The sequence below is a fragment of the Cervus elaphus genome, chromosome 5 (genome assembly GCF_910594005.1).
Source record: "Cervus elaphus chromosome 5, mCerEla1.1, whole genome shotgun sequence".
Lineage (NCBI taxonomy): Eukaryota > Metazoa > Chordata > Mammalia > Artiodactyla > Cervidae > Cervus > Cervus elaphus.
Window position 1 is genome coordinate 21,140,910 of NC_057819.1, and position 27,384 is coordinate 21,168,293.

Here is a 27,384-nt window from a genome sequence, read left to right on the forward strand (position 1 = left end):
CAGGCCTGCCATTTCTGAGAATCTCCTGTATACCAAGCACTGCACAAATAAGGCTCACGTCACCCTTCTAATGCCTTTCAGTGATGGCATCCCTGTCTCATTTTGGAGGACAAGGGAAAACGAGGCCAAGACAGGGATGGGCCAGGCCAGGATCACAAGGCTGAGGGGCTGGCTATCATTCCAAATGGTTGACGGGGAACCCAGTGTGTCTAAGTCACCACCCTCCTAAGCGCTTCTGTTTTCTTTTACCAAATCCCCACAAAGGGGCTTCCCTGGTGGCTCAGTGGTAAAGAATCTGCCAACGCAGGAGACATGGGTTTGATCCCTGATAGCAGAAAATCTCACGTGGTTGCGGAGCAGCTAAGCCCAAGAACTGCAACCGCTGAGCCCTCGTGCCGAAACTACTGAAGCCTGCACACTTAGACCCTGTGTTCCACAACAAGAGAAGCTGCCGCAATAAGAAGCCTGGGCACCACAGCTAGAAAGTGGCCCCTGCTTGCCGCAACTAGAGAAAAGCCCACGCAGCAAGTGAAGACCCAGTACAGCCAAAAATAAAATAAATAAATAAATTTTTTTTAAAAAGTCATCGTACTGAATTAGTGTCCCCCCGCCTCTCGTCAATTTCACGTCCACCCACCTGTAACCTGCGAATGTGACCTTATTTGGAAAAAGTCTTTATAGATGCGATCAAGTTGAGATGAGGTCATGCTGGATTAGGGTGGGTCCTTATAAGAAGAGGAAAATCTGGACACAGACACGCAGAGGGAAGGCAGCCATGGAAGATGGAGGCAGGGATTGGAATGTCTACAAGCTGAGGAACGCCGACGACTGCCAGCAACAGCAGAGGCTGGAAGAGGAGAGGCAGGATCATCCCCCAGGGCCCTAAGGAGGGAGCCCAGCCCTGCCGACACCTTGACTTCGGACTCACGGCCTCCAGAACTGCGAGAGAACATGTCTCTGTTGTTTTTAAGCCACCTAAGTTTGTGCTTTGTTATGGCAGCCCCAGGAAACTAATACAGTGGGTGAACCTCGAGTTTCCATTGTACAGATGAGGAAACCAAGGCAGGGAGAGGTGGACTGGTTTGCCTGATATCACAGAGCTAAGAGATCCCGAGGCTGAAGTCCAGTGTCTCTCTGGGGATGATGGACCATCTGCAGATTATCCTACAAGGCCTGGCTATTGGAAGTCCCCCAGGATGCTCGGGGCAGGCCCAGTAGTCCCAAGACCTCGGGGACACCTGGATGCTCACTCCCTGGGCTCCCTGAGGGAGGGACCAGAGCTGGCTCATTTCTGGTACCCTTGCCCAGCACAGGGTAAAGCACTGGGTTGATGTGAGTGATGGGTGGGTGCCATCTGCCTCGGGCACAGCTCGGTTTGCGGTACTTTCCTGGGTTTCTGAGGGCTGGGGGCCTTGGAACTGCCCCCCCACCCCACATCCCTGCTCACTGTGGAGAGGAGTCCTGGGGGCTGCCAGCACCTGCCTCCCTGCCCCGACCCCCTCCTGCCTCCTGGAACACGCTGCCTTTAGCAGCCACCCTGAGCGGTAATTGTGCAGATTGCTGTAATTCACGGCGGACGAGCGCACTGGTGCTCGTCACATTATCAGAAATGTCACTGAGCAGGGCCTCGGCATGCACTGTCCCCCGGGGGGACTCGCACACCACCGTCTCTGTGGGCTGGGACTCAGGATGAGATCACTGCCGTCCCTGAGGACCCAACCTTGAGACGGTGGGGCGCACTCCTGGCTCAGCCGATGAGTCATCCCCAGTCGTCCTCCCAGCCCCTGGGTCTGCCCTTCCCAAGGGAGAGAGAGGGCCACGCAGCCAACTCCCCGTTCCCGGGCAACAGGGAGGGAGCCAGGGATGGGGTTGCCATGACGACAGAAGACGCAGCTCAGGCTGGCGGCCCTGGGATGTGCACGTGGAGCCCCTCACAGCCCTGGTGATGGGGGGGGGGGGGTCCCCTGGGGCGATATCACTGCCAGTGGCTGAGATCTCAGGGTCTGATGTGTGGTTTTAAAAAACCATGCAATTCTACACAAATGTTCACAGCAACACTAGGCACAAGAGCTCATAGGTGGAAACAACCCAAGCATCCATCAACTAACGGACAGATGGATAAACAGAATGTGGCATGTCCATACAGAGGACTACGACTCAGTCATAAAAAGGGATGAAGTGCTGACACAGGCTAGGACAGGGATGGACAGCATGATGCTGAGAGGAAGAACCCAGATACAAAAGGGCATTCACTGTATGACTCAATTCATGCAAAAGGCCCAAACAGGCAAATCCACAGTGATAGAAAGCAGACTGGTGCACGCTGAAGGTTGTCAGGGTTTGGAGGGATGGGGAGTGGCTGCTAATGGGTACCGGGTTTCCGTGTGGGGTGATAAAAAGTTATAGAGTAATGGTTGCACCATACTGGGAATATACTTCATGCCACTGAATCATACACGTTAAGATGGTGAAAACGGTAGATCTGATGTTATGTGTATTTCACCAAAATTAAAGGTGGGGGAGAAAAATCACTCATTTTTCAAATAAAGTCTCTGTTTCACCCCACGGCGAAATCCATACCAGGAACGACAAAATAAACACAGAAAGAAAGGATGGCATGGCCCCCTGGGGGGCTGACAGCACCCACCGTGCCCTGGCAGCTAGAGACCATGCCCACAGGCCCCCATGAGTGCCCCACTGAGATGCTGAAGGCAGGACCTCCCCCACGACAGGAAGCGTGACTGCTCCTCCTATTATCCACGATGCTGAGGGCCAGCTGGGCCCTTCCTCCTGCTCCATCTCACCTGACGGCTGGGAGCTTGGAGGAGGGAGGTCTGGAGCCTCCAAGGGGCAGGGTACCTTGGACAGGAGCCCCCGAGGGGAGGGGTTGGGACCCAGGTGGAGGGCCTGACCAGGTCTGGGGCTGTTCCTGGTCAGTTTCTCTCTTCTTTCTTTTAATTTTTACTGGACTAAAAGTTCCTTATAGGAGTTTCCTTGGTGGCTCAGTTGGTCAAGAATCCACCTGCAATGCAGGAGACCCAGGTTGTATCCCTGGGTCGGGAAGCGCCCCTGGAGGGAGGGCGTGGCAACCCACTCTAGTATCCTTGCCTGGCAAATCCCATGGACCGAGGAGCCTGGCAGGCTACAGTCCATGGGGTCGCAAAGAGTCGGACGTGACTGAGCGACAAACCACACCGCCACACGGTTGCTTGACAATGTTTCTGGGCACCCGTGTTGAATCGTTCCAGTCTTGTTCGACTCTTTGGGACCCTATGCACTGTAGCCCACCAGGCTCCTTGGTCACGGGATTTCCCAGGCAAGAATACTGGAATGCGTTGCCATGCCCTCCAGGGGATCATCCCGACCCAGGGACTGAACCCGGTCTCCTTAAATGCAGGCAAATTCTTTCCCACTGAACCACTGGAGAAGCAATCTGGGTTACACTCTGCTGTGTAGCAGCTGTGCCTATACACACATCCCCTCTTTTTTGGATTTCCTTCCCATCTAAGTCTTCACAGAGCACAGAGTAGAGCCTGAGCTATACAATAGGTTCTCATTAGTCATCTATTTTATACATAGTACCAATGGTGTATATATATCAATCCCAATCTCCCAATTCATTCCACCACCCTCTTCCCCCCGCCTTGGTGTCCATATGCTTGTTCTCTACATCTGAGTCTCTATCTGATCAGCTTCTGAAACACCAGGACCAGACACTCGGGCCCCTCGGCACCCCTACCTGGGGCGGAGGGTGGAGGCAGGGCCCTCAGCCCGCAGTCTAAGATGTCAGCCTCCAGGCCCAGCTGTCCTTGCACATGACCGCCCCTGTGCACCTGGGTCCCTCATGAGAAAGACCGTTTGTTCCCTCCCTGAGTCACGACCTGGCGCTCCAGGCACAAAGATGCTGCACGTGAGCAGTGGGGCCTCAGAAGGACCTCGGGGACAAGAGCTGGGGGGCGGGAGGGAGCGGGGGGCCCAGATCACCAGCCCAGGATCCCGGCCATCCCTGGCCTCTGCTCCTTCCTTCCACATCCACAAAACAGCCAGAAACAAGACCACCGCTCAGGGCTGGGGTCAAGATGAACGAGAGTGAGCCTACGAATATGGCTCAGATGTACCCCCCTCCGACCCTGCCAGCCTCAGCCTTCCCGTTGGCGCAGCATTAGTCTGACGGCCCCCAAACATCTCCCAGAGGTGGGGGCCGGGGAACTGACACCGACACAGCCCCGACAGTGCCTGTTACCTCTGGCTTCTCTGGGCCCATCTGGACACCCCTCCCATCTTACAGATGGGGAAACTGAGGCGCAGAGACAGTCCACTAAGCGGGGGAGGCAAAGGCCCAGCCATTCAGGCTCTAATGAACAATGGGGACACGCGGATGGCTTCCACGGAGAATGTGGGGTCGGCATCGCAGCCCAGGGAGACGGCACACCTGACGGGCTGACACCATGACCGAGCAGCGGTGGACACCAGCAGGCTCTGCCCCTCCCCTCAAGGCGCCCAGGAGCGCTGTCACCCCTCTGTCTACAAGGCCATGATGTGCTGGCCCCAGAGGCCACGGACGCGGTCCCCCACAACATGGTCACACGGACCCATTTTCTGGAGGACAAAACTGAGGCTCTGAGGAGACGAGGCCAGTCTGAGAACACCCGGAAGCAAAGCCTGGCCCCTGCAGGCCACACCACAGCCCCAGTAAGGGCATGTGTCAACCTCCTCCCAACCACACGAGCTACAGGGCCTGCACACACATCGAGGGTGATGAGAGCGGCCAGAAACCACTCACCTTTCTTGGCTGTCTCCATCTCTTCTTCCGTCCAGCGAGAACTCTCATTCATCTCCATGGAAGCTGAAAAGGAAGACAACGGGTGTGTTGGCAGCAGTCCGCAGAGGGGCAGTTTCTCTGCCTCTGGCAGCTTGGGGCACCTGCTGGGATGGGGGTGTGTGTGTGCAATCACCCCATTTCACAGATGGGGAAACTGAGGCAGTCCAGGGCCTCTGCATACACCTGGCAGAGCTTGGTGACCGCGTGAGGGTGGGGAGACGAGGAGGGACACGAGCTTCAGATGGGCAAGGACCTCATCTGAGCGTGGACTCACCGGGGCCGGATGAGTCTCTGTGGTGAGGGCCACCCCAGGTGTTTCAGGGGCTTGAGCAGCAGCTCTGGCTTCTACCCAGCAGGGGCTAGGAGCCCCCACTCCAGCTGGGACAATCCAAAATGTCCCCAGACATGGCCCCCTGTCCCCTGCTGGGGGACTTTGTTCTACAGGGTGATTATTAGACTCTGCTCCGAACTATATAACACACGGAGGAGGTGGTTCGTGTTGCCGAGAAGTAAGGCAGCTGCCTTCAGGGAGCTGGCCAAGGGTCTGCTATGGCTGTTTCTGAGCCTCTCCTCCGAGATCCCCCACACGTGAGCCCTGGTCCTTCCCTGAAAGTTGCTTAAGACATCATGAGAGGGGTGAGCATGAGGGACGTCAGCTTCATGGACCTAGTGCCTGGAACAGCGCCAGGCACAGAGTATGCGCTTGGTAAAGTCCGCCGACCCTCCGGGGAAAGTTCGGGCAGCTTCCCCGGCTCCCTGCTGCCACGACCAACTTCCCCTCCCCCTGCCTACAGGACCCCCAGAGGGAGGCTCTGGAAGCCGGAGCCCAGGATGGGGAGCCCGTCAGAGGGACCAGGCTTGTGTTTTCCACCACCCAGCCCCAACATCAGCTTGAGGTCCAGAAGAATGACCCTAGAAGTCAGGTACACCAACACCCTTCTGAAAAGAACCCTCCTGCCCTGAGCCTCCCCGCACTCCAGCACCAAAGGGCAGCCGGCAAGAGCTTACAGGAGTCAAATGGGATTTGTGGCCAGTGGGCTGGGTTTGAATCCCAACTGACTCCATGACTTTACGCAGGCAATGTCCCTTCTCTCAGACTCAAACAGCCCATCTATGAAACGGGTACAAATGATCTCTCGCAGGAAAAGGGCGAGGAGCCTGGCACAAACCTCGGGTGTGGACAAGGAGGGCATCTGTGAGACAGAAACCATCCCTTCCATCAACTCCCACCCTGGGAAGACATCCAGGCGGTTGGGGCCTCAGTCTGAGCACTCAGGCCTCGGTTTTGGGTCCCTGCAGACAGGAGAGGGCAGGCTCCAAACAGCCAAAATGGTTCAGACAAGCACGCGCCGGCTGCCCCCCTGTGGCCAAACTTGGGAACTGCTAAGCAATTCTTTTTCCCCCACCTCAGGTTCAGAGCACCTGTGGGTGGGCACCCGTTGAGCAGGAGAAACTGAGGCCCACAGAAGTGACGGTACAAACCCAGATGCCTCCCAGGGCTGGCAGGGACAGCAGCACTCCGGCACTCTTGAAAAGGGGTGGGTTTTTTGGCCATGCTGTGTGGCTTGTGGGATCCTAGTTCCCTGACCAGGAACTGAACCCGGGCCCCTGGCAGTGAAAGCCTTGGGAAGACCCGAGGGCAGATCTTCTGATTGAAAAACAAAACCAAATTGGTGCTCTGGATTTGCAGGTGAATTCTCCAGTTCTGAGAGGATCACAGCTGACAGCCAGCAAACCTGCCCCAGGCGCTGTTCTAGGCTCTTCCTACATACAAAGTCGCTGAAACGCTCAAGCCCACTGTTACAGGCATTACTCACAACCCGGGTGCTGATGAAGCCACCAGGGCACAGAGAGGTCAAGGAACTCACCACAGGTCAAACAGCAAATCTGCAGTGAATGTTGGGATTCTGAGCCCACTGGGCCTCAGCGCCCCTTCCCCAGCCCAAGACTCACCCAGCTCAGCGCTCTGCTGCGGCGTGACAGCCTCCTCGCTGTTGGCCTCGTTGGCCATCGAGCGGGTGATGCGGCCTTTGCGTCTCCCCTGGCTGTTGGCGGTTTTTCGGCCTTTGGAGGTCACTGCCTCCTTCTCATCATTGTCTTCCCCAGAGGTGTCGTCCGTCTTCTCCCTAAAGGCCAGAGAGGGGAGACAGGGATGGTTTCAGCTGGGCCAGGAACCTAAATGGCAGTTTCAAGAGACCCGCTTTTCTTTAGCAAGATGAGCGCTGGCTGCCAGCGATTTTCTACTAGTCAGGGAGTGGAAAAAAGGGGGAAAGCTCAGGGTGACATGGTAGCAATCTGCAAGGCTCCTTTATCCACCAGATTGAGGGACTGAGGCTGGTAGAGGTCTGCAATGCCATCTTATTTATCACAAGGGAGGTGAGAGCTGGTAGCTGTCATCTACTTTATTCTCCTAACAGGGATGTGGGCTGCTAGGTAACTGATTGGCTTATTTTATTCATCCAAAGTGGGTATGGTGGCTATCTGCAAACCCATTTTTTAAAAAAATGTTACTTATTTGACCAGGGTAGGTCTTCATTTCTCCAAGGGCTTTTTTCTAGTTGTGGAGAGTGGGGGCTACTCTCTAGTTGTGGTGCTCAGGCTTCTCATCGCAGTGGCTTCTATAGTTGCAGAGCATGGGCTCTGGGGCACATGGGCTTTCAAGAGTTGTGGCTCCTGGGCTCTAGGCTCATAGGTTCAGTAGCTGAAGCGCACGGGCTTAGTTACTCCAAGACATGTGGGATCTTCCCAGACCAGGGATCAAATCTGTGTCTCCTGCACTGGCAGGCGGATTCTTTACCACTGAGCCACCAGGGAAGCCCTGCAAGCCCGTTTTATACATCAACTAGAGATGCTCTCTGCTGTCCGTTTGCAAGATTACTGGATTAAATGCATAGGGGTGCAGGCTGGTACACCCTTCAGGCCACTTTACTCCCCAAAGAGATGTCCCCCTACAAACAATGCTAACTTTGCCTTCTGTGTTATCATGGGCCACTGGGTCTTGCAGAAAACACTAGAGAAGAGTATTCCGCCGGCCTGATACGGGCTGAGTCAGGTGTGTGGGGAGCATGTGACCTCAATAGCTGGGGCTGGGACTTTTCTCAGAAGCCGACTCAGGGGAGTTTACTGCAGGGCGGCTCAGATTTATCACCACCGCCTTCCATTCATCTTCCTGAGGCCCTCGCAGGAGCGTCTGGGAGACAGGGGGTAACGAAGCCAGATGTTCTCAGAAGCCACATTCCTGAGCCCGCTCCAGGTACCTGGCGCTAAGCTGTGCCCGCCCCCCCTCACCCCTTGCTCGGAGTGAATCTCCAGCTGGCGGTGCTCCGCCCCTGGCAGGCACGGGAGGCGTCAGGGGCCCCGAGGCGAGGCTGTGCCTTGATCTGCAAGAACTCACACTGACAGCGATAATTCTAAAGGTGAGGGCTGCCGCCTGCGTGTACCTCGTCCTCTCAGATCCACCCCCCTCCCGCTCTCAGCATCTCAGGAGACTCAGCTGAGGAAAGGGGAGGAGATGGGGAGGTGGGGGCGCCAGGCAGAGTTCCAAAGTCATTGCCTGGATTTATTAGCTCAGGAGTAGAGCTCAAATGAGCCATCAGTCTCTAAGGTCTCCAGAGGCTTCAAGAGAAAGGGCGGGCGGGTGGAGGGAAGAGAGGGGAGCAGGCTTCCGGAAGCGGGGCGTTGGGGGGGGGGGTGGCCGTGCTGCCAGGGGACTGGCAAAGCAGAAAGCGCTTCCTTTCTCAGCAGGCGATCTGCTGTAGATAGACTGCTAATGCTCACACACCTTTACGGAGGGCGGGCGGCCTGCAAGCTGAGTACCGACCACGGCCCCCCTGCCTGCCTGCCTGCCCGCCCGCCCGCCCGCCCGCCCGCCACCTGGGGGTCGTGGCCAGGCCCCTCGCAGGGCGGCCGGGCTGGCCTTACTTGATCAGCTCCTCCTTGTCATTCTCCACATCGGGCTTCTCCTCCTCCTTCTCCGCCTCCTTCTCCTTCTCCTTCTCATCTTTCTCCTCCTGGCTGCTGCGGGGCATCTGCTGCTGCTGCTGCTGCTGCTGCTGCCGGGCCCCGGGGGAGGGCGGGGGGCAGTAGGGGAGAGAGGGAAAGAGTGAGGCAGGTGAGGCTCTGCTCCTGGACTGAGAGCTGGAGGGGAGGGTGAGTCCGGGCGAGCCCCCCTCTCCAACACCTGCAGTGTGAGCTGGGCAGAAAGCCCCATGGTCTGGGGCACTGGGTGGCAGGAGTCAAAGGGCGAGGCATAGAAAATGCTTGGGTCAGACACCTGGCCTCTGGCACGTGGTGACTGCGTGACCTTGGATGAGCATCTTAAGCTCTCTGTGCTCCAATTCTTCCCTTTGAAAGCATGCCTACCCCTCAGCCAGGCATGGGGAGGCTCAAACGAGAGCATGCTTACAGAGTTGCCATCTGGCACCAGTATTTAAGCGCGGTGGGAACCCCATGGCAGAAGGGTGGGGCCCTGGTCAGATTTAGGCAAGAGCAGGGTGAACACGAGGAAACCTGGGTCAGAGCCTGAGGCCCCTGCCTGCCTGCCTGCCTGCCCCGGACAAAAGCTCAGGCCAGCTCTCCAGGCCTCAGTCTCCACGTCTGTAAAATGGGTAGATGGAAGGGCTGTCCCCAGGCCCATTTGAGGATGGCTGCTCCTATGATGAGGGCCTGCTTTTACTGCCGTGGGCCTGGTCTTCCTCTCCAGTCAGTCAGCCCTTGAAGGGGAAGAGAGCAGGCCCACTGGACAGAAGAGATCAAAGGGGCTCACAGCAAAACCAGCCCCCTTCCTGCAGGCCTGTTCCTTTCATCTCCTTCCCAAGTGAGTGAAGCCGGTGCTGGCCAACCTGCCCCAGTCAGCCAGGCTGCTGACCCTGCCCTCACCAAGACAGGGAGGGCAGGTGAGCTCCTCCCCACACTGCCACCCAACTTCCTTTCTGTCCTGCCTGATTTCTTTTAAGCCACACACTGATTCTCTTGGCCACCCCCAAAGTGCTCCATGCGGGCAGCTGCTAAAGCAGACCATCTTTCCATCCCCCTGAGTCAATGAAATTAAAAAAAAAAAACAAAAACGAAAGGCAAAGCCTTTCCATGTGTGCTGAGGGGTGTGGTCACACCAACATTTAAACCAAAGAGAAAGAAACCCAAGCAGATGGAGAAGGTGAGGGCATAGGGCAGGGGGCTCCCTTTCTCCCCATCTTTCCTCCACACCAGGAACACACACCCATCCCCAGCACGAGCTGCCTTGGCCTGAGACCTCACCACCCCCAATCCCCCCGCCCTCCTCTGTAGCTTTAATTTATGATTCATGATGCGGCTGAGCACAGGGGCCAGCTACAGGTGATCTGTACAGAGCAGGGGTCTGGGTATTCATGAGGAGCTGTGAGCTTTCCAAGACTGCAGCAGTGTGAACCCAGGAAGCTCCTGGCTCGGGTCTGCCCCCCTTCCCCAAGAACCTCCCTCTGATCTTCAAGAGGAGGGGCAAGGGGGCAGAAGAGCCTCCCTCCGCCCCCTGCAATGTCGCTGTCAATTCCCAATGGGTGGCCCAGTGTCCTTGAACTAGCCTGTCCCTCACCACCACCCCAAACCCTGAAACACTAAACTTCCAGCTGCTGGGGAGTTGGGGTGGGGCGGCAGGGACCAGGACCCAGAGCGAGGGGAGATAGCATGGCTGACTGGGGAGGGACCCTTGCCCCATGGGCTGCTTGGCATGGCTGCTGTCTCCACCTGTGAGACCTGCCTGGCTTCTGCACACTCAGGAACCTGACACCCAGGGCCGGGAAGGGCAGGGCCGGGGCTTTCCAACCTCAGGGAGCTTGATGTCTCCTGAAACATCATCGCTGGACTTCATGCCCAACTGGGCTGTAGCTTCACTCCGAAGCTTTATCTGCTGTCCCTCCCAGCGGTCAACTCCAGGAGCACCTGCCATTGTTCCCTGGGTCTAGGCTGGCAGTGGTGTCTTCAGCCCCCGCTGGAATCTCACCCTTGGGCCACAAAGCAGGCCACTGTCTGCCCCCAGCACTGCCAGCAGAGGCAGCTCCCGAATCGCTGACCCAGGCGGCAGCGTGCCACAGACCCCAGCCCTGCACTAACACGGCACGACTGACCGGGACTGCTCCCAGGAAGTCTGCTCCTGCGCCCTCCTGCCCAGGGCCCTTCTGACTCAGCCCTCCCCCACATCCTCCAAAAGCCTCACTGAGGAAGAGGCCAGCACTTTCCGCGCGCTCACTACCCGCCCGATGCTGTGCTGTGCAAGGTCTATTGATCAATTCCCGGCCCCTCTGAAGTCCTGAGGATAAAGATGATGAAAAACCAACAGTAATGGTAACCTGGGGTTCATCCACCGTGGCCGCTCCTTCCCTGGACCATGCCGAATGCCTTGCAAATACTGTCTTGTTTACTGACCTAGCCTACCTCTGTCCGGAAAGGACAGGGACCACTGCTCCCATTCTGCAGAAGAGGCAACTGAGGTTCAGACAGGCAAAGCCTCACTGTCTCAGAGGGAGGGAAAAGGGGGCTCTCAGAGAGGGGGAGTAGGCCTGATCCTATCATCCCCAAAGCCCCTCTGAGGGTTTCACCTGACCCTATACCCTGGTTGGCATCGTGGGCTCAGGTGGGGCTTCTATGGGCATCCTTGCCCCTTTTCATCAAGGCTACCTTGTTTCTCTTGCAAGATTCCTCGAGCCTCCACCTGGGCCTGGGCCAGCCCATAACCACCCATTCCCCTGCATAACCATCCACATCACAGCAGCAATAATAAAAATAGCTCCTAGCGCCCCGTGCCCGGCACATGTTGTATGTACTTCCTGATCTCCTTTACCAACCCCCGCCTCACTCCCATTTTACAGAAGACGACACTGAGGCACAGTGAGGGTGACTGACAAAGCTGGGCAATAGCAACGGCAGGATTCAAACCCAGAGGCTGAGTTGACCCCGGTCACAACCAAGCCCCTCTCCTGTCATCTCCACCACACCACCCCGGCCCCTGACCTCCCCAACCCTGCCAGTCTCTGAAATCCTGATCCGCACCAGAACCTGGTCATTATTCCTACTGCCTCCCACCCCGGTATGCAATCCCAGTGCCAGATCCTGTGGCCTCCAACCTGACACTCTTATCAAGCCCCCCAGGGCAGGGGTGGGTGACTCCCACATCCCATCCTCTGGGAGAAGTGACTTCAGGGTCACTCTGGAGCCAGGGCACAGAGCCCCGTGGATGGGCTCCCGGTTTCCTAGGGCCTGAACTCCATCCTCCTCTGAGGAGGTGTCCCTGTACCCCAAACTGAGTGATGCGAGTGGAGGGGGTAAAAGAGAGAAACCCCAGGTCAGTCCCGGCCTGAAACCTGGTTTCCACTGGGAGGGACTGTCAGGCACAATAGTGACCAGTTGCCTGGGGCATGTAGGAGGTCAGCGGGCTGGCATCCACTCACTCGGGGAGATTGATGGAGCCAGAGGGAGGCCGCAACTCCCGGTCCCCGTCAACCAGCTCAGTCCCTGAAAGCCTTCGAGGACAGCAGACACAGCGACAGCTAACTCCAGGACGATTCACACCTACTAGAGCTTCGCTTCTAATCTTAGGCCCATCATTGATCGAAACTGCACTTGCTGGGTTTCATGGGCAATTCAGAGCCACTGTTCTCATAGCTGCACACTCAGGTCACCGAGGAGCTCTGGGAAGTCCCAATGCCCAGGCCCCACCCACACCAGTCATATCAGGACCTCAGGGTGACAGCCTGCCATCAGCGTGTTTAAATTCCCAGGTTATTCCAATGGGCAGCTAGGTTTGATGATCAGCAAACTTTTTCTGTAAGAGCCAGATGGTAAACACTTTAGGGCCGGCCATTGGTCCATCAGTCTCTTTCGCAACTACTGACTCTGCCATTTATAGCGTGAAAACAGCCAAAATGTAAACAAGTAAACGTGGCTAAGTGCCAATAAAATTTTATTTACAAAAACAGGTAGGGGGCCAGATTTGGCCTTGGGGCCATAGTTTGCCCATCCCCTGTCCTCGAAAAGCACTGTTGAAATGGAAATGCACACACAAACCACCTGGGGATATTGGAGAAATGCAGATTCTCACTCAGCATGCCTAGAGCAGGCCCTGAGAGTCTGCATTTCTAAGTAGCTCCCAGGGACCGCCCCCCCTAAATGCTACTGGTTCCTGGACCACACTCTGAGGAACCAGGCTTCTGGGGGCGGGGGTGGGGGGTGGTCCTTGTTTCACAAAACACACCCAGGACCCTTGCCACTAGCAGCTGGTGATGCCTGTGGACCCGGGAAGAGAACCGGAAGCCAGACTCCACCATCTCAAACGATTCTGGAGCCCACGGTGAGGTCCACCTTTGCTTTCCAGACACGCCGTCGGTCATGCTGACAATGGGCTTCTTGCCCAGAGCTAGGTCGGGAACGCCACCTCCCAAACCACAGCACAGCTCTGCGGAAAACCCGACCGAATCGAGGGCTAGCCAGAGCTCTCAGTTCAAATCCCTGAGAGACCCCTGCTTACCGAGCGCTGAGTGCTGGACAAGCAGCCCGTCACCGAGTCTGCGCTATGCTAAAGCCCCAGACCGGAAGCAGTGCAGAAAACATTATGAATAAAAGCAACAAACGCTGATGAGGCACAAGGAACACGTGATGAGGCCTTCTCCTCAGTTCATACCTGTAGTAATAACAGCCTCCCAACAGTCTGTTTCACAGAAGATCACACAAAGACACAGAGAGGTTAAGTAGCTCACCAAAGGTCACACAGCATTTTCCTAGCAAGATCCCACAGACAGGTGCTCAGCCTCTCACCCTGGACTGGGGGAATCACAGGCTCCTCTCACTCCCATTTAAGCCAAAGTGTGCCTACTGCCCTTGTTTATTCCCTCCACAAACACACTGTGAGCCCCCACGGTGAACACCAAGTCACAGAAAAACCTTACGGAGCTAGCACTTCAGTTGACAAGGAACTATGACAGGACGCATGGAGGCTGCAGCGTTAAGAAAATTTAAAAAAGTTCCAGCACCTTGCAGAGGCAACAGCAATTTACCCTGACGAACAGGGAGGAGGCAGGAGGCCTCTGAGCTGAGCCACCAGAGGCTTTTGGTAAAGAAAGATGAGAGAGGATGTTTCAGGGAGGGGGCCCGCTTGAGCAAAAGCAGGCCGAGAAAACACCCATTGTCCTTACCGAACGATATACTGGACGTGGAGACAGAGTCTGGCCAGCTTTAACGCCCTGGCTCAGAAATTTGGAAGCTGGTTACTTCCCTGGTGGTCCAGTGGTGGAGAATTCGCCTTCCAATGCAGGGGACGAGGTTTCAATCCCTGGTTGGAGAACTAAGATCTCACATGCCCCGGAGTAACTAAGCCTGTGTGTCACAGCTAGAGAGCCTGCGTGCCTCAACTACTGAAGCCGCAGGGCACCATGAAGATCCCGTGTGCTGCAAATGAGACCCGACGCAGCCAAAAAAATCAAAAAATAAACGCTTTAAAAGGGAAAAAGAAAAGGAAATACAGGAGGCGCCCTGACGGCAGTGGACAGCCACTGAGGGCTTTTTCAGAAGGTGGAGGCGAGGAGGGAATGACGTGTTCCACCCCATGTTGCGGCTGATGCATCAGCTCGTCACGGGAGGAGGGACCGTCGGTCTGAGGAATGAGAGGAGAGTTCAGTGAAGAGGCGGCAGCGACCGCGCAGGGAGGAGTTGGTGAGATTTAGTTCTCACATGACAGGTCCTCCCAACACCTGATGAGAATTTCCCAACACCCAGCAACACCGACTGCAGCACGATCTCACTCATTCATTCAACAAACATTCTGCTGAGCATGAACTATGTGCCAGCAAGCAAATCCGGGAGGAGTCTGCCCTTGAGACACCCTATCTCTTGCAGAGTGAAGGGACATCCCAGGAGTCCAAGGCTTGGTGGGAGGAGTGAGGTCAGGGGTCAGGACCAAGACACAGCAGAGGTTTCTGTGGCTGGCAGGCCCTCCCTGACCTTCAGCCCCCACCCTTCTAATCCAGTTCATGTGTCTTCCTGGAAATAAAACTCAGGCAGGGGGAGGCCTTGTTGGCTGGTGAGGAGCGTCCTGTATAAGACACACAGATACAGGTGTGCTGGGCTGGCTTGTACCAGCTCACAAGTGCAGACTTCAGTTTCCAGGAATTTTGCAGGTTAGCTGTTAGAAACAGCCATTCTTAAAAGTGGAAACACATAACTCTGTAATGAAAGAAATTATAATAAAAAAGGTAGTGAGTACTCAAAAATGCACCCCTTTCTCATTACTTGACTGAACCGGCTGTGGTCTGTGCTCTCGTATGCAGCTGTACCTACACGGCGCAAGTAGGATAGGATCGCGTCCTACCAGGTGCCAGGCACACCCCTTTCCAACTCCACATTCAGCTGGTAGCCTGGAATCAGCGGGGTAGGAGTATTTCCACCATGGCAATCAGCACGTGCTACAATCGGGGCTTCGCGCCCGGAAAGCTGGTTGTCAGACACTCACCAGCACTCCACCACACACTGATGCATCCGCACAAACCAGAGCAACGTCCAACACCCACACCCGTCACGTCTGTTCTGCCTGCGAGGAGACGCCTGCTCGAGGCAGCCAAGCGTCTGCTTTAACTGTTAGTCAATCTCGTCCGGCCACTTGGGATAAAATCAGTGGTGCACACCTCAAGGCCGGGTGATCTAGCTCCTCCCCCTCCATGCACACCCCTCCTGGAAGATGTCACACTGGTTCCTGCCTCCTGCCTCAGGGCCTTTGCACTCAGGGTGCCCTCTGCCTGGGAGACTCCCCCTCCTACTCTGCCCGACCGGTTCCTTCTTATCGCTCCGGTCTGAGCCCAAAGGATATCTCTTCTGAGAAACCTTTAGGATCCTCTCCCTCAAAGCTGCCTTCTCTTGTATGTCAGCTGCCTCCTGACCCCGGCTCACCGTCTGTACCCCTGGCCGCCCCCTCGGATAACCATGTCATTACTTGTGCACCGTCGATCTCCCTGGGGAGGGCGTGACGGCTCTGGGGACCCGGTTTGTCTCGTTCACTGTGGCATCACCTAGAATGGTGACACTGTGAAGGAAGGACTAAACCAGACTGGAGCTTGGCCACTGTCTCCCCCCACTCCCCCTCCACGGGGACCCCTCCTGTGGAGACCCGAGCTGGCGAAAGCCCACACGAATGCTGCTCTGCTGGTAACTCTTTCCTGTTTCTTGGCAGCCGAGCTTGAAATGCCCGGATGTGAGGTCTGTCGGCCCACACCGCTCTCACCCCCCGGGGGGTCGGACTGATCCCTGCTCACATTTGCCATGTCTTCCTGTCTCTTTGGTGCAGTCTGCATCAGACAGTGCAGAGGGGGAGCCAGGTCTCCCCTGCCACTGTGTCATGGCTGGTGAGAAGGCAGTGTCTCTCTTTCCCAAACGGTAGCCCAGCTTGTCGAGTCCCTGGGGCCTGGCCCCTCCTGCCGCCTTCCTGGGAACCATGTGCCCCGGGCGGGGATGTGTCTGGGAGACCGTGGGCCTGGACAAGCCGTCCATAGGTCTCTGCCCACAAACCCGTGCAGGGGATCAGGGTCATCTGCTTGCTGGAGCCCTAAACCTGGACACGATCCCGCCCAGCCCAGCCTGCCCCCAGCAGAGCGGAAGTGGCCACCTCCTGCAGGCTTGGGCGGCCTGGGAGAGTCAGACTGACCCCCAAGCTGGAGGCCCATCCGGTCAGGGTGGCAGTCTGGGACTGGCCCCCTTGTGCTCACCCAGCGGGCAGGGAGCAGCACAGCCCAACCTGGAGGCAATGTGGCCGCAACTGGCGGGCCACACGTCCCCTCCGGACTTCACCAGGCTGAGCCATCCAGTGATATCATCCGCCCGGCAGGGGGTGGGGCGGGGAGGGGGCAGCCAGGGTCTGGGAACCAGCACCGACTGCATGGTGGCCGCCCCCTCCCTCCAGGGACGGCCGCTTGGCTGGCCCTGCCCTGGAACGCCTTCCGGTCACGCTGTCCCCCGTGCGAGTTGCCCGCGGCGCGGGAGTCTCTGGAGTGCAGAGCGACTGGGAACAAGGTCACCTGTCCCCCGGCAGGGAGCTGGGCGAGGAGGTGGGGGAAGGGAAGGAGGCTGAAGGAAGATGAGGGATACAGGGGAAGGGACGGCTGTGGGGGACAGACAGACGCAGAGAGAGAGGAGAGATGGGGGAACAGGGCTGCAGGCCAGAGAGAGGAGGAAGGAAGTGGCACCCCCCTCCCCAGACGTCCTCTCTCAGCTCCCAGGAGTGGGAGGCTGGGCGCCCTGTCCCCGTGCCCGTCTACGAGGGAAGAAAAGAAAGACCATGTGGGCTCGAGGAGACCATGACCAGCCCAGCTCCCAGCTGCCCACGTGGCCCTGAGGGGTCAAAGTGGGGGGACCACACACCCTTGGGGAGAAGCCCCCTCCGCGGCATGCCCCCCCACATTGCCAGGAGTGCCCCCTGCAGAGCTGGGCCACTGGTCTCAACCTTGGCTCCCCGACAGTTCGCATAGTTAAGTCAGGGAGAGACTTCTGACCGCAGCATTCCTGGGCTCCAGCACTGCATTTAGCTGGGATAATATGGCCCCTCCATCCATGAATCATAAACTATAAACCACAGTGCCGTCACTGGTGCTCTGAGCTGGTCCCCGCCTCGGCCGGTGACTCACCTCGAGGAGAGGACGCGGGGGCCCTGGCCACAAGCTCACTAGCCACTCATGGCTAGATCTTGGGGGCCGGGGTCCAGGGGGTGAGGGCTCCCTGCCAAAGCTCAGGTGTGTGGGGTTGGCAAGGGGTGGGTGTGAAAGGGTTGGAATTCCTGAGTCTCCCTCTGTCTGGATAGGGGAAAGCTTCTGGAAAGTGGATGGCACCCTCTCTCTCTGGTTTTGTTTTGTTTGTTTTTTTTTGGCCGTGCTGTGCAGCATGTAGGATCCAGTTCCCCAAACAAGGATCAAATCCAGCCCCCTGCGTCGGAAGCATGAAGTCTTAACCACTGGACCGCCAGGGAAGTCCCCAGGATGGCACCTTCTCTGACATTCCAGATGGCCAACAGGCATCCCTGCCTCCAGCTGCAGGGCCAGGGCAGCATTGCATTCTCGGGTCATCGAGGGTCTGAGCCCAGACACATCTGTTGGCCAGTGCTTTTCATCCAGGAACTTTATATCTGCTTTTGTAATCATCCCCACTTTTGAATGGCAACCACCGCCATGACGAACCAGGGGCCCAGCAATGGGTGTGGAGAGGGTGTCACAGGGCGGTGTCACCTGAACACATGAGGTGACATCTTGCTGTCCACTCTGTGGTTAAGCATCACGGCAGGTCAGGACCACCATGGAGCATAGTTTGCAAACATGCAGACATGCGGGATATGTCCCCGGGATGGAATGACCAGGTCCCTTCCTAGAAGAAGCCTGCGACCCCAGCTGCTACGAATGCACTCAGCCTTTACGGCCCCTGGACTAAGACCTGGCCCTCTCTGCCCACCTGGAGAACCTGGGAAGGTGTTAGCTCACCAGAGAATCTTCTGTCCATGTTCTCCAGGCAAGGATACTGGAGTGGGTTGCCATTCCCTTCTCCAGGGGATCTTCCTGACCCAGGGATCAAACCCGCATCTCCTGCATTGGCAGGTGGATTCTTTACCATGAGCCACCAGGGAAGGCGGGTGACCACACAGTGTCATACATCCAGCACCTCAGTGGAGGTGGGCGCCGGGGGTTGACTTTGGAGAAATGGGAGCAGGAGGGCCCGCCCACCTGAGGGGCATCTGTGGGCGGACAAGTTGACCGGTCCCTAGTGGCCGTCCTTAGCTATGGCGTGGCCAGAGCCACAGGAAACACACCAGGACCACAGCCTGTGCCAAGGTTCTGAGCTGCTGGAGGGGCCAAGTGTTGGTCAGACACAAGGATGGGACAGCCGAGCTGTCACCTGAGCACCCACTGTACCTATGGCAGATGGTGACTGCTCCCTAGCCCATGGTGAATCACCCTGCAGGTTCATTCCCACCTGGCACTTCTGGCTGTACAGAGCAGAGGGTCTCTGCCTGCCTTACCACTCCTTCCCACCCCACCATCTGCTCACAGTATCAACCCCCTGGGGTCAACAACCACAGGCACCCATCCATCCATCCACACGTAGGCGCCCAAACAGATACACCTGCCCGCAATCCATGCCAGGCTGGGGCACCTCCGTCCACCTCCTGGGAGATTTATCAGCAGGATCACAGGTTTTATAAAATCATGGAGAGAGAAAGCAGCTCAGGTTCACTCCAGTAAGTGCATCTTGAATTAAGAAGAGGGGCTGCGGGGCCTGTGTCTGCCTTTTATTTTGCTGTCACGGGGCCAAGAGATGAGTTATGACCACAAAGTCAACACCTGGGGTGACCCATTTATCCCGTATTTATGAACAGGGCTGGCGGATGGTGGTGAGGGTGGTGGATCTGCCTCGCACAGGGGCCCTTCCGGGGTTTGCGTGTAAATCTCTGTCCCTGGCAAGGCTGGGACCACACCGCGCCTCCTTGCAGCCCCCACTGATCAGAGGGAGGGGAGAGCCCCAAGGAGATGGAGGCCTCCTGCCCTGCCTTCTTCTCTCTTTCTGCATCCCTGTTCCACCCTGGGAGCCCCAGCTCAAGACACCAGCTTGGGCAGAGGGTAAAACCTTACCAGAGAAGCCCCATGACCCGAGCAGCACAGCCACAGCTGACCCAGGACGACTCAGATGAAAAGAGGAAGCAAACATTTCTCCTGTAGCCATAAAGCACTCCAGGGCCCCCGATGCCCTGATCCTGGCCTCTGTTGCAAGTCACACACACATTCTCTGTACCTCCTCCCCAAGCCTTATCACACTCTAGTCCACAGGTCCTGAGGGCTGAGGACAGATTTCAAGATCAAATATGAGTTGTCTGGCCTTTCAGCATATTGTTGTCATTGTTTCGTATGTGACCTAAGATTTAAAAATCAGGCAGTTTCATGTAATTCCAGATCTCCAGGTCATCATTATTAAAAAAAAAAAAAAAAATCAGATCTGGACTTCCCTGGTGGTCCAGTGGTTAAGAATCCTCCTGCCAACGCAGGGAATACAGGTATGATTCCTGGTTCTGGAAGATCCCACATGCTAGGGGGCAACAACTGTGTGCTGTGCATCACAAGTATCGGGCCCACGCGCTTTATAGCCTGTGCTCTGCAACAAGAGAAGCCACCACAATGATAAGTAGAAAAACTCATCCCAACCAAGAATTAACAAATAAATACAATTTTAAAAAGCTAAATTAGATAAAAGTTTTTAAAAATCAGATCTGACAATACAGGGCCAAGTAGTCAGCTGGAGCGGATGAGGTACAAGCTAGCTAGTTAACCCCAGGCCTCACCATCCCCTACTGTCTCCCATGGATTCGCCATCTCTTCATTCATTTAAGACCCTGGAAGGTACTCAGGTACTTAGGCCCTGCTCCTAAGACTCTCAGGGCCCTGTGCACTCTCTCGTGCCCTGGTGTTGTACCTGCTGTTCTCTCTGCCCAGGTCACCCTCACCTCTGTCCTCGTCCTCCAGAGGGGCTGCTCCTCAACCTCATCTTTGGGGCCCCTTCCTCAATGGAGCCTCTCAGGCAGACCACTGGCATGCCAACTTGGAACCACCCCTGTACACCTAGTCTAGATGACCGGGCATGGAGCCCCCTGTATCAGCACACAAGCGTCCCGTGGACAGATGAGTCAGCAAGCGAGGCATAAACACCACAGAGTGAAAAGCATGGCAGCCAGGACCAGGGGCGTCGGGCACTAACAGCCCCCCACCCCCCAGGACTCCTCTGGAGATACCCCCTCCCTAAGGTGAAACCAACACACAGTCTTTCTTTGCCTCCCTCCATGCAAACGTGGCTTTCAGCACAAGGCGAGGAGAATGGCCCTGTCTCTCCCCATCTGACTCAAAACATTTTCCTCTCCTGAGCACCCAGCCCAGCCACAAGAAAGGGGCTCCTGAGTCCACCCACAAGGTCCTTACAAAGGTAGGGAAGCAGGGGTTCTGGTACACAGGAGATGCTCAAAAAATACCTGATGATGTTTTTCAAATCAATCTAGAGGCCTTACTCCCACTTTGTTTAGCCACAGTCCACACCATGCCCTACTGCCTCTTATGCCAGCATAGTTAGGCTCTCTGCCTGGCATTTATTTGAGTTCTTGCCTCTCAGTCTAGAAAAGTTCCTAAACGCACTTCGATTTCTAACACACGGGAGCTAGGTCTTTAGAACTGACTAGCTCCAAGCTGGTATACCTCAGTTTTACACATCTATTAGATGGGCAAGCAGGCTGGCTAATTGTGGCCATGCTAAACCTAGAAGAAAACCCTATCCTCAAACCAATCGCAGCCACCCTTCAACGACTGGGCCCACAACAACCAATGCTTGGTCTCAATCATTTTGGCCTGATGTTCAGGATGCAGTAAGGGGTTGTTTATTACCCCCTGCCAACAGATTTGCTTCCCTAATTATATGTGGCTTAACCAACAGGGGAATGGACTCACAGCCCTGAAGCAGTTTCCAGAAAGCAAGAAAGGAGACAGGGGATGTGTAGACCAACCCCTCAAAGGCTGTGAGCCTTGATCACAGAGTAACTGCTTCACAGTGGACACTGGAACCCCATGGGAGACGGCTGGACTTGACACCCTCAGGCTCCTGTCCCCGCTGGCCTTGGAAAGGGAAAATGCCAATGTCAGGGAGCTCTCACCTACCAGAACCTCTGAGTCCTGCTCTCCTGTCCTGCTAATTCTGACCTTCCTCCCTTTCCCTTGTCCGACCTCCCAGGCCAGAGGCCCCAGAGAAGGATATGCTTCAACTAGTTCCAGTCCAGCATGTAGCAGCAGTGCCCAGCGCCTTCTGCAGGGTCCTGCCTACATCCCCCTGCCTGCAGCACAAGTCCACTCGACTATCTCCCCACTTTCCTCCTCCCTCCTCCAACCTCAGTACTCCCAGCATCGGCTCAGGGCTGATTCTCATTAGCCCAAAAGTAAGGCTAACCCATCCCTGTCCCTCTGTCTCCCCGATGCCAAACTCGTGAGCCCCCTTAAAAATGTGTGCCACTGACATATTTACTAAAAGTTTTTTTTAAACGAACAGCCTTTTCCTCTAACTCAGTGGTCAGCAGACTTTTTCTACAAAGGACCAGATGGGGAATATGTCAAGCTCTGCAGTTTGTCATGACTATTCAACTCTGCTGTTGTAACAGAAAAGCTGCCACGGTAATTCCACAACAGGTGTGTGTGGCCCCATGTCAATAAAACTTTATTCACAAAACAAGTGGAGGGCCTGACTCACCCAAGAGCCTTAGTTTGCCAAGTCCTGCTCTAACTTAAATCATCCCTCAGTCATATCTAGTGACGTTTGAAATACAGCAATTTCAAGTACTGGCTTCAAGTACTTCCTCCAAAAATGTGTTACACTAAACACCAGAAACTATTTAAAATTTTTAAATGTTTAGTTTGTGGACCAGTCCAAGTCATCCTGGAAGCCCAGGCCTTGCTCTGGGAATGTGACCCTATTCATCCCAGAGCCTATGGGTCACCAAGTCAGCTGTTCTAGAATTTTCCAGGCTGAACATGGAAATGGCCATTTCTCCCAGCTCTCTTCTCTACTGTTGGGGTAGGACAAATACCCCCAGAGAGGGTCTCCCAGCTGCCACTGAGAGGACCCAAAATGAGGGACCCACTGCTGAGAAACATGCAAATGTCACCGCAAGCGGCAGTCAGGCCTGCCAGCTGCCAAGCATGCTGGGAGTCAGCCACAGAGCATGCTGGGAATCCATCCAGAAGCCCGCCCTGCCCCCTTCTTACCTGGCTTTTGCCTCGACGACGGTAGCTCCGCCTCACCAGGCTCTTATAGTTCTCATTCTTCTTGGTCAGGTAGTAATAGAGGACACACTCAGCCACTGTCTGCAGGACAGAGAGAGAGACAAGACTTCTGAGGAGTGTGCAGTGTGGGCAGCCGGAGCAGAAAGCCTGGGTTCAAATCCCACTTTCTCCACACACTGGCTGGGTGACCCTGGCTAGTTTACTGAACCTCTCTGGGCTTTGGTTTTCTCACTGGTGTTTGGGAGTACTTTACCACATACTACACAGGTTTGTCATGAAGACTGGGTAAGTTAATATACATACATGTAAAGGACTTAGGACCACAGGGCACGCACTGCAAATGTGTGGCCTCTCCGTATGGTGGGTGCTGCTACTATTAGCAATCGCGACGATAAAGCCGTCACCTGCTATCCACTCGAGGAGAACAAGGCTTCCAGCTCCCCAACTGGGGTCTGGGGTCTCCTTTCTCTCACGCCAGTTTCCTCCTCCCTGAAGTTGACTCATTGGAAAAGACCCTGATGCTGGGAGGGATCGGGGGCAGGAGGAGAAGGGGACGACAGAGGATGAGATGGCTGGATGGCATCACCGACTCGATGGGCATGAGTCTGAGTAAACTCCGGGAGTTGGTGATGGACAGGGAAGCCTGGCGTGCTGCCACTCATGGGGTTGCAAAGAGTTGGACACGACTGAGTGACTGAACTGAACTGAACTGAATACTTGGGGCCCTGAGTAACCTCTTCCAAGCTTCGTGCATCCAGCCTGACTAATGTCCCCATGCGACTCTTCACCTCTTGGGACGCGTATATCTTTTCTCTATCGTGGTCTTTTCCACATGGACCTGACACTGCTGCTTGCTGAGTAAGTGGCTGGTTCTCTCTGAACCCCACCACCTCCTCCTTGTCCAAATGAGACCAGTAAGAGGGCATCATCCACAGAGAGCAACTAGAGGACAGCATGCGATGATGCCACCACCTGGGCCCACTCCATAGGTGACAGCTCACTTATGCCGGCAGCCATTACTGACATGATGTAAAATGTTTCTGTGATGCTCGGAGCTGGTGCCAAGCCAGGAACTGGCCTCTGAGGGGCAATCCATGAGGGCTGCTGGGTGCAGAGGCGGGCTGGGCCTCAAATCCCTGTGTCCTCATCCACTTCCTGGGACGGCCTGAACAGAGGTGGCTCCCAGGCTAAACCTGACCACACGCACGGCCCGCAAAGTAGTTCGGAATAACATGTTATAATCAGGTGTTAGTATCTGCAAACTGGGGGATGTGGCTGTCTGACTTCCCCTTGAACAAGTCATGAGAGTGCCTTCCTGCATTGGACAACCAATGAGCTGGCCCTAAGCCTTAGGAGGTCCTAAGCCTTGCCCCTGTAGGTGGGCACGGGCTGGCCAGTCCACTGGGCTCCCACCCTATTATTGGCCTCACTCACCATCAGGACACACCAATCCCCAAAGGCACAGCAGGCAGCTCCAGCTTAGACCCTTCTGGAAGCTCTATTTGAGTCTCAGCTTGGGCTGCCTCTTAGCCAAAGAACACCATAAAGTTTATTCTCCAGCATAGAGACCTCTGATTTCCTCATTCAAACAGTGCTGCTCAATTACCAATGTCTGAAACCCCTGCTTGAATCTCCGGGGAGCCCCAACCTAGAGTCTCCTGCATTGTCCACACCCCTAGTAAGAAGCTGTCACTAACTCAGAGGAGACGCTATTTATGGGCTTGCTTCTCCACACTGGTTTTTCAGGCCGGGAGAGATTTCGCTTCCCCACGCTGCCCCAATCTCCCTCCTTCTATGGATATCAGTTCATTAAGGGCAGATGCTGGGAACAACTGTTACCCTTTAAAACACCCGCCTGGATCCTGCTCCAACTGCCCTCACAAAATTAGGAAGCGTGAGGCCTCCACTAGCAGTGTATTTGCAAAGCTAGGGGTGGGCAGACACCCCCACATTGAGAAACAAGATTCGGGGAAACGCTGCTTTAAACACCCAGACAAGCAGCTCCAGAAAGTAAACCTTTTCAGGAAGCTTGTCTGGCTCCGCCCCGATGATGCTAGGGTCCAATGGCAGGCTCTGACCTAGGACCACGTCCAGCCCAGCCTCGTGGGTGCACAAAAGGGGGCGTTACCATTCCCTAGGACGTTCTGTGTCCACCTGCCAATAGGGAGCTGGAGCAGAGAAGGGCACCGCCCCTGTGGAGCTCGAATGTCAGTTCTCCATCAAGTTTTATCCAAGGGGGATGAGGACTTTGCCAGCCACATGCCTGGCTTGGCATAAAGTGTGTCAGCATAGAGCGACCATCGGAGGGACCTAGAAAGGTCATTCCACCCAGCGCCCTGGAAGACCAAGACTCTTCCCCATAAAGCCTTAATTAGGATGCCAGGCACAGCACAGCTTCTAGAACCCAGGTCCAATCTGCCAGGATGCTCGCTGCCACGTCGGAGGAGGAGCTGGTGCACACAGCTCTCCTGGGGTTTCCCAGCCTGGAGCTCCGCCCCCGAGGGCTCGGGAGGCTGGGGCGGGGCCTGTGGCTGCTCCCAGGAGGGAGGCAGGAGGGAAGCGCTGTCAGACACAGCAAGGAGAGCAAGGGGCCGGCAGGCAGAGGCCTCGTGGGTGGGGAGGGAGGGTCCTTCACCAGCAGCCCTAGCGGCTACCCGCAGAAGTGGACGCCAGAGGGGAACGGGGAGGGGCGGGCGGCGCTGCACTCCTGGGCAGACTCACCTTCCTCTCCAGGAATGATGCGATCAGGCCGAAGTTCTTGGGGTGCTGCATGAATCTGCGGGGAGAGAAGGGCGGGCCTGAGACCAGGCCGAGGGGGGCTGCCCGGCTGGGCGGCCGCCGAGCTCCCGGGCGCCTGCCATCTCCGCGGGCCCGGCTGGACGGGCGCCGCCCCACTCGGAGCAATTAAGCCCAGGGGGGTGTGGGAAGGGCCGCGGCGGGCGGGACCGAGGGGTAAGAGAGGGCGTTCCTTGGAGTGAGTCACTGGTTTTAGCGCCTTTGAAAATACATTTGTTTGTCCTGCTAGAGGCGGGTTCCAGGAAAAATGAGGACATTACATGCAGCCCTGTGGTGGGGTTCCCCCCCTTTTAAAAATCTGCTTTTGTTTCTATCTCCGGCTGGGCCTGGGAAGCTGGGCCTCGCCCGGCCCACACGGGGCCCCCACGGGCGAGGTCACGGCACAGAATCTCGAGGCTGTCGGGCCTCCCCGGGAGAGATGGGAGCAGAGGCTCCGAGTGCCCGCGGGGAGGCGGGCAGGAGGCAAGCCAGCCCAGGAGGCGGCAAGAAGGACCGAAGTTGGAGGGGTGGCGGGGGAACTGGCGCCCCACCAACTGGCTTCCTGCGAAGCCGAGAGAATTACTGGGAAAGAGCTGGGCCAGGCTGAAATGTCAGGGCCACAGGAGCAGGCGGACGGCGGGGGTGGAGATGTGGGTCACGGCTGCTGGGGCCCCGGGGATGCTGGGCGGGGCCTTGGCCGGCCCACCCCCACACCCCCATCCCCAAGACACACCACCGCCCCGCGGCCTCCCTGGGGAGGGAAGAGGCTGCTAGGGAGGCAGGGGCCCCGGGTCCCCCACCCCCACCCCCAGGGAGTCCGGGCCAGGGCTGGCGATCATCCTGCCCAGCCCTCCAGATGGTTGGGCTGGAGGCCAGCCGGCCCCTCCCCGGCTCCCCAACCAGACACTGGAGAATCCGGAACAGCCTCTTCTGTCTTCCCAGAGGAAGCCGCGAGCCAGGCAGCTTTCCCGGCCTGCAAGCCCGCCTCAGGCAGCTTGCAAAGCTGGAGGCGGCCTAACGCCCTGATTTTCCAGACAGACAGAACCTTCCCTTTCTCTCCCTGCCCCTGTGACACTTCTTTCCCCCACCTCCCAAAAAATAGCCCTTCCTCGGGGTTTCCCCAAGTCGAGATGGGGCCCCCCGGGAGACCAAGAAGCAAACTCAGAGGATTCCCTTAGGTCAACTGTTCCACCTCCCTCCAACCTTCTCCTGTATCCTCTGCGATGTTTATTGAGAATTTACTTTGACACTGGGCACGTTGACGGCCACACAAGGAGGCACTGAGGCTACACCCATTTTACAGATGTGGAAACTGAGGCTCAGGGAGAAGTGGCTGTTCGAAATCACGAGGCCACCTAAGTGAGCTCTACGCCACCAACACACGATTGTCAGCGATTTTCAAAGGGCCTGAGTGCTGTAACTTCCGCTGAAAAGGAGAGATCACCCGGGACCCTGAAAGACACAAGCTGCCAAATTGGGTCTCAGCACACATCAGCCTAGCCTGGGTCCCCCATTCTTCAGCTACTGTACTAACAGTATGCAATCGTTAGGTCAGAACAGGAAAGCTCCAAAAGGCCAAAACACAGAAAGCACCCCCAAAAACCTCTTTAAAAAAAAAAAGCATAAATAAAAGTAGGAAACATATTAGGCGGATTTAAATACCTAATGCAACAGTAATTCTTGGAATCCATGACCATACTATAGCTGGTTCTTAAAGTGTAAAACACCTAATACGGAGGACTTGATTCAATGGCAGAGCAAGCACATCTGTGAGCGTGAGGACACTAAGGAGCCACTAAGTACCTGGGTTTCCTATCTCTGAGCAGTAGTCCCCAAACACATGTGGAAATTGCTCCCAAAGCCCTCTTTCCTGTGGAAGACTGCTGAATCTGTGTCAGGTGCTCAAGGGGGCATTATACCATCCCTCTATTTTTATATATGTTTTATTATTTCCATAATCAAAAGCCATTAAAAAAACAAAACAAA

The 27,384-nt window shown here is 56.1% G+C and overlaps 1 protein-coding gene across 23 annotated transcripts in view; it reads right to left on the minus strand.

The window, feature by feature from the left end:
- The window catches only part of NCOR2 (nuclear receptor corepressor 2), a 233,643-nt gene that overhangs the window by 66,541 nt on the left and 139,718 nt on the right, over positions 1 to 27,384 (minus strand). For 21 of the 23 annotated variants that reach the window (XM_043902057.1, XM_043902059.1, XM_043902064.1 and 18 more), the window contains 5 exons: positions 25,345 to 25,399; positions 22,606 to 22,704; positions 8,744 to 8,874; positions 6,776 to 6,948; positions 4,784 to 4,846 (listed from right to left, as the gene is read on the minus strand). In XM_043902057.1, the coding sequence (XP_043757992.1) occupies positions 4,784 to 4,846; positions 6,776 to 6,948; positions 8,744 to 8,874; positions 22,606 to 22,704; positions 25,345 to 25,399 (521 nt within the window). The remainder of the gene's footprint in view (positions 1 to 4,783; positions 4,847 to 6,775; positions 6,949 to 8,743; positions 8,875 to 22,605; positions 22,705 to 25,344; positions 25,400 to 27,384) is intronic. The other 2 variants (XM_043902065.1, XM_043902062.1) reach the window with 2 other exon arrangements.